Source organism: Penaeus monodon, chromosome 41, assembly GCF_015228065.2.
Source record: "Penaeus monodon isolate SGIC_2016 chromosome 41, NSTDA_Pmon_1, whole genome shotgun sequence".
NCBI classification, from domain to species: domain Eukaryota; kingdom Metazoa; phylum Arthropoda; class Malacostraca; order Decapoda; family Penaeidae; genus Penaeus; species Penaeus monodon.
This window is the reverse complement of record NC_051426.1, coordinates 7364797-7372296: the sequence shown is the minus strand read 5'-3', so window position 1 is coordinate 7372296 and position 7500 is coordinate 7364797. Positions and strand designations below refer to the sequence as shown.

At 35.7% G+C, this 7500-nt stretch overlaps 1 protein-coding gene across 1 annotated transcript; it reads right to left on the bottom strand.

The window, feature by feature from the left end:
• Positions 1-1748: 1748 nt before the first annotated feature.
• Positions 1749-6319, bottom strand: LOC119598204 (isoamyl acetate-hydrolyzing esterase 1 homolog). The gene is made up of 5 exons (XM_037947833.1): positions 6107-6319; positions 4870-4925; positions 3579-3786; positions 2293-2487; positions 1749-2064 (listed from the first exon to the last, which is right to left on the bottom strand). Exons 1-5 carry the CDS (start codon positions 6173-6175, stop codon positions 1864-1866), a joined length of 729 nt encoding a protein of 242 aa, XP_037803761.1. The 5' UTR covers positions 6176-6319; the 3' UTR covers positions 1749-1863.
• Positions 6320-7500: the final 1181 nt, after the last annotated feature.

The following is a 7500-nucleotide window of genomic DNA, read 5'->3' as shown; positions in this document are numbered from 1 at the left end:
TCAATGCCATTTAGCAAGATATGGCCTTTCACCTCCTCAGCAAAATTTCTGATATGCTTTTCCTTGGCAGTAGCAGATTCCAGTTTGCCAGAGATCAATTTTTTTTTTTTTTTTTTTTTTTCAGATCTCCAACCACTCATGCCATTACATGCATCTGTGACCCTCAGTGTCCTGCCTTATACTGTCAATCAACCACTTTCCTGCCTTATCCTCAGGAAGTCAGGCACTTTCCTACCTTATCCTCAGTCAAGTCAACCACTTTCCTGCCTTATCCTCAGGCAGTCAACCACTTTCCTGTCTTTTCCTCAGTCAGTCAGACAGTTTCCTGCCTTATCCTCAGTCAGTCAGTTTCCTGCTATGTCCTCAGTTAGTCTGTAATGGACTCCTCATCGGCACTGAAAATTTTGTATTTAGTGCCACAGGGTACACCAGGTTATCAACCATTGTGGTGTGATTAGAGTTATCAAGGCAAGACCACAAGCACATTCCTCCTTCCTTCATCCAGTAAAAGTACTTATATAAAATCATTAGACAGATTAGGTAGTGCTTAAAGGGAACCAGAAGGGTAACCACAGCCATTTTGCAATTATTACCTTGGCATCCCAGAAAACCCTACTTGCTGGTGGATCCTCCAGCAAAGGCTTGCTTGAATGTGATTGATGTCCTTGGTCCTCATTTCCACCAAATGCTTCAACTTCAAATACATAAAAACAGCAAAATCAGTGGCATTAACAAAGAAACTCTGTGGGTTTAGGACATGTATTTTCATAAATTTTGGCAAACGCAAGCCTGTCTTTGTGATAGATTTTTTTCATAATTCTAGCAGATATTTCTTACCTTCCTTTGCTGTCTTTATAATTATTTGTTTGTGATGCACATGTAAAACAAAGAACACTAGGCCATGATACACAGGCAGTGCTTTGTCAATGTCTGGACTGAAAGGAGGTGAATCTGGGTCCCTTACAATAGGAATTTGCAAAATACTGTTGCTTATACTACTGCATTAGTCTGCAACGTGCATATATATATATATATATATATATATATATATATATATATATATATATATATATATATATATATATATATATATATATATATATTTCTCTTTCTTTCTTTCTTTCTTTCTTTCTTTCTTTCTTTCTTTCTCTTTCTTCTTTCTCTTTCTTTCTTTCTTTCTTTTTCTTTTTCTTTCTTTCCCTCTTTTATATGTGTTTCATCATTTATCATTAGAGGTCACTATGTATGAATGAATAAAATCAACTTTCTGGTATAGTCTTTATGACCTTTCCTGCAAGAATAACAATATGGATACTTATATGGACATAAACTAGAAACAGATAATTGCAAAAAAAAACTAAAGGAATGGAATATACATTCAAACAAACATGTATACATAAATGGATGCATGAATGTGTGTATCCCCAAGAAGTATCCCCATAAAGAAAATGCACTATACAACTGCAAATTTCAAATGTCTCAAAGATAAAACAAACCCACAGTGGTGCATTAAGCGACAAAAAATATGTGCAGTGCCTTTATTTTCATGACAGTAAACAAGGCCAGTATTTATGTATTTGGCATATATATATATATATATATATATATATATATATATATATATATATATATATATATATATATATATATATATATATATATATTAGGATGACTTTTTATTTGCTCCATATTTGTACTTCGTATATCTTGTTAGTAAATATACTTTTCATGATATCTTGTTTTTTTTCCTAGGTTAGACAACTAAATTATAATTGCCATAATATAAAACCCTGCAAATTCAGCTGAAAAACTGGAAGCCCAAGATATAACATTCCTGAACACGCTAAACGCCCCAAGAGCATTTCACACGTTCTTCTCGCACCACTCCTTGAACGCCTCCACAGAGTTGTCAGCTCCGATTTCACTCCAGAGGGGTAGGATGTGGTCCTTTGGAAGACTTGACGATAGGTGCTTCTCCACGGCTGGGGCAAGGAGTGAGGCCAGGAGTTCCGAGCCCCTCTGCGAGAGGTGTAGTCCGTCACACAGGAGGTTCTTCCAGTCAGCCTATGGGAGTTGGAGAGGATGCCTAGTTATATGGTATATATTAGGACACCTATTATTTATACATGGTCATAACTATTATTACTCAATATTGAGTACAATTACCCAAAATCACACCTAATCAAGACTTGATGCTTTAATCTAACTCGAAAAAATTCACACTATCTGTACATTAATCCTGCAAAATTAACAAACAGCCCATATTCAATATTCACACTATAACCCCCATACCTGGTTGATCATAGCAGTATGGAGATCAATGCAAGGAACTCCCATTTCCGAAGCTACACCTGAACAAGCCTCCGCGTATTTGGCCGTGAGTGCCTCGTCTTTGGCGTAAATGCGATCCGTCTCCTCACAGTAGCTCTTCCAGCCTTCCCCATCCAGTGCCGGGGGAGTTATCACAATAGGTTTCACTCCAGCATTCTGTGCGAGTTGTGTGAAAGTAAGGAGGCTGTGTTTATACGATTAACTTGCCACCGAGAGAGAAGATTTAAGGTTAAGTTAGTGCCTTTGAGTTGTGATATATCTCGATCACCTAAATCTCTATGAAATTACCCATGCAAATATGAGAGGTTGTGAAAAAGTAGAAGATATGGAAAAGGATCATAAGTCACCAACTGTTGTGCTTTTAAAACTGTGCATATCTTGAGACCATAAAATCACAAACACTCTTTTAAAGAATCAGCCAGATCTTTTTGATGAGGGATTTTTGGCTTGAAAATTAAAATTAGATTTGGAAAAGGAAGAAGAAGAAGAAGAAGAAGAAGAAAAAAAAAATCTCTGCCACTTTCATATCAATTAAATCAAATGCATGTCAATTTTCTCTCAACTTCTCATATATAATTCACATGAAATCAGCTCCCCATTTTGTTACTAACTAAAATGAAGAAAAACTGTAAAAACTTTTACAGCTTTTTACAGAAGCTGCCCACCCCCCTCTTTATCTAAAAGAGAGGGCAAAAGTGGGAGATGTTTTAACTCTGTATTTTGCATAGATAATCTAGGATTTTTTTGTATGTGTGTGTGTGTGTGTGTGTGTGTGTGTGTGTGTGTGTGTGTGTGTGTGTGTGTGTGTGTGTGTGTGTGTGTGTGTGTGTGTGTGTGTGTGTGTATAAGGTTGATGGGAGGGAATATATAATTAATAATTGAAATGGGGGTACTGTGTGAATTCTGTATAGACTAAATCCAATAATGAGACAGATGGTAATATCAAGCATTATGATATAATGACAATGATACAGATAACAACAAAACAATAATATTAATCTTAATAACAACAACAATAATAATAATAATAAAAATAATAATAATAATAATAATAATAATAATAGCAATTTTAACAACAGTAATAAAATCAAATCTAATAACACAAATAACATCACAATACGACAACTGGTAATAAAGAGAAAATACAAAACATACCAACAACTAAGGAACAAACTACATAAAATCTACCATATAAAAAAAAAGAAAAAGAAAAAGAAAAAAAAAAAGCACTCTAAACCACCGCTAACCTGGAAGTGCCTGACAATAGCTTTGATGTTCTCCGAGTATTCTTCCAGCGGAACAGCCTGCTGGGTGTTCTCTGCACTGGCATCGTTGGCACCGAGAAATACAGTGGCACCAACGACGTCCTTCAAGTCCGCGGCCACATAGGGGAGGAGTGCCAGGCAGTTGCGGGTGTTGTAGCCTGAGAAGCCGCGGACAACGACATCTGCCCGTCTGGGTTTGGGAAAGACGAGAGAGAGAGATTTCATGGGGGAGAAAGAGTGGGGGAAAGCTGGAAAGAGGATAGGAAGGGAAGAAAAGAGAGAGACTGGGAAAGGAAGAGAGTGAAAGAGAAGCGGAGAGAGGATGAAGAGGGAGAGAAAGGGAGAGGAATTATTAAGGAGAGAAAAAAGTGTGATGAAGCTGGAGAGGAAGGATGGATGGAAAGGGGAGGGAGAGAGGAAGAGAAGGTAAAGCCAAAGGAGAAAGATAGTGAAAAGGGTGGAGGGAGGATGGAAGGGAAAGGGGGTAGAAAAGCTAGATGGAGGGAGTAAAGGAGAAGTGGAGGAGGGAGAAGTAGAGGGAAAGAGGGTGAGAGGAAGAGAGGAAGAGATGAAGAGATGAAGAGAGAGAAAGAGAGAGAGAGAGAGAGAGAGAGAGAGAGAGAGAGAGAGAGAGAGAGAGAGAGAGAGAGAGAGAGAGAGAGAGAGAGAGAGAGAGAGAGAGAGAGAGGGATAGCATTTAACTTTAAAATCCTATTCAGCAATTCTTGTCTCTGTAGTCGAACTTTAAATTTATATCTTAATAGATCATTGTGCATAAAAAATAAAGCATACGCTGATATGATCACAGTTACTACTAGCACTCAAATGAATAAAAAGATAGAAAGCAAAAAAAAATCATACTTCTATATACTTTAAAATTCAAAATATTAGTAATACCTTAAACATATCATACATTTTGAAAATGCTCAATGACAAGAACAGTAATAAACAAGTAAAAACATAAAAATAATCAGAAATTTATTACTTTACTCAAAAATCTTTATTAAAATGAAACAACTCAAATGACAAAGTTGAAAAATGTATTGATAAATAATGAAACAAAATACGCATGTAGTAAATCAGAATTAATATTTTCAATTGAAGCATTACTTAGGAATCTGACAGTAAAACACAATAATAATAGTAATAAAAATACACACATTTAAAATAACTCAGTAATAAATAAAACATACACAAGAATAAACATAAATAACCATCATTATTTGCAATCTTTGGAGCCAAAATAATTTCTCGTTACCTGCGCTAAACCTACCTTTGAAAATGGTCAGCTAACAGGGCCCCCCAACATCCCTCTGGGCTAAAAGAACGCTGTTAGGAAAATAACAATCGAGGGCTTAGTGAGATTATTGGCCTTTGGAACAAGTGAAGAGGGATATGAATGAATGGTACTGATATATATATATATATATATATATATATATATATATATATATATATAATATATATTCATTATTTATGTGTGTATATATCTATATATATCTATATATATATATATATATATATATATATATATATGTGAGTGTATTTGTATATATATATGTGTGTGTGTATATATACATATATGAATTTATATACTTACATGTATATACATATATATGCATATATAAATATATGCATACATATACATATATGTATATATACATATTTATATATATATACACACACACATACATACATACATACATACATACATACATACATACATACATACATACATACATACACACACACACACACACACACACACACACACACACACACACACACACACACACATGTATATGTATATGTATATGTATGTATGAATATATATATGTGTATATATATGTATATATATGCATATATATAAATATATATATATATATATATATATATATATATATATATATATATATAATGTATATTTACATATATATATATGTATATATATATACATACATATATATGCATATTTTTATATACAGATATTAGACACACCACACACACACACACACACACACACAACACACACACACACACACACATACATATATATATATATATATATATATATATATATATATATATATATATATATATATATATATAGAGAGAGAGAGAGAGAGAGAGAGAGAGAGAGAGAGAGAGAGAGAGAGAGAGAGAGAGAGAGAGAGAGAGAGAACAAACAAACACACACACACACACACACACACACACACACACACACACACACACACACACACACACACACACACACACACACACACACACACACACACACCTATATACATGAATAAAGCTCTATAATTTATATATTACTGGGTATACTACATATCTGTATTATGGAATGCCTGATATCTAATCTATATATATACATATCTCACTATACACATTACTCAAGCAAACTAAGTTATTATAAAAACAATAATGATAATGGCAATGACAATGATAAAACCATATAAAAGATACACGCATATTAATATAACTGAACAAACAACCACAATTCTTACCTGAGTTAACGAATCCCCAAACAACAAAATCCTCGGCCACTTCACGACCCTCGCCGCCATCCTTTGCATCGAGACCCTTTTTACCGAACCCACAGTCTAAACCCCAGCCAGCGGCGTCATGCACTGCGATCGAGATGTCACCGTCATGCAGCCGATGCCATGGGTCTTCAGGGGGAGGGAGGTGGTATTGTTTGCATCGGTATTCGGTGCTGTTGCTGGGGTCGTGCCCTCGGTGACGAAAGTGTTGTGTGTGGGTGTGTTTGTCGTGCTGAATTTTGTTTTAGAGGAAAGGGGGGGGGGGGGTGAAGGAGAGTGGGATTTTTTTTTTCGGTGACGAGGGGGCTTCAAAAAGTTTGTGGGGGGAAAGGAGACTGAAAAAAAAATGTTTCAGCGATGATGGGGCCCCATAAAATTCGTGGAAAAAGGAGAGTGAAAAAAAAAAATGGTTTCAGTTATGGTGTTCATTTTTCAACGTGTGCTCCATTAAGGTAAATACACTTCTGCAAACGTTGATATCAGCCTTTAAGTCTGTCTGAGTCAAACTTGAGGGTCATGTGATGTGAACCATCTCAGCGCAGCTCTTTTTACATCTTCAACGATCAAAACCTGGTACTTTTCGATGTTTTAAGTTTGGTAACAAAAAGAATTCGGATGGGGCTTAATCGGGGCTGTAAGGTGGATGTCCGGCGATTTCCCATCGAAATTCACATAGCACTGCTCTTGTCTGCTGTGAGCGGGTGCTTTGTCTTGGTGGAAGAGAATACATTGATGCAGCTTTCTAAAGCATTTTTCTGATATTTTTTGGGGGACAGTTTTCAGAATTGTGTGTACAGAACCGACAGAGATGTTGAGTGTATCTGCTACTGATTCAGTGGTTATTCGTCTATACTTTTCAGTCATGTTACGAACAGCATCAATGTTTTCCTTACAAACTGACGTTGATGGCCTGCCACTGCGGGGCTCATCTTCAATTTCTTTTCTTCCACTTCTGAACTGACTTATGCACTTGTAGGTTGTTGATTTCTTTTGGGGATTGCAGCCAATGATTTGCCTAATTCTTCCAACCAAGTTTCACCATGAATTTAATGTTTGTCCTGGCCTCGATTTTAGTGAATTCCACTCTGTTTGAATGGTGCTTGACTTCCAACCGTGATGCGTTATTACCTGCATTTAAGGATTCACGTTTGTACATGTTATAACACTTTTGTACAAGAATGTTCAGGGGCATTGAAATAAAAATCCTTCTATACGATTTTTAGTAACGGAGTTTTTCCACGAACTTTTTGAAGCCACCTCGTATTATTTATCATTATTTGTGTTATGGTAGATTGTCTATTATTATTTGTGTTGTGATAAATCATAATATGTATCTATTGTTTTGTAGTATTATGGAA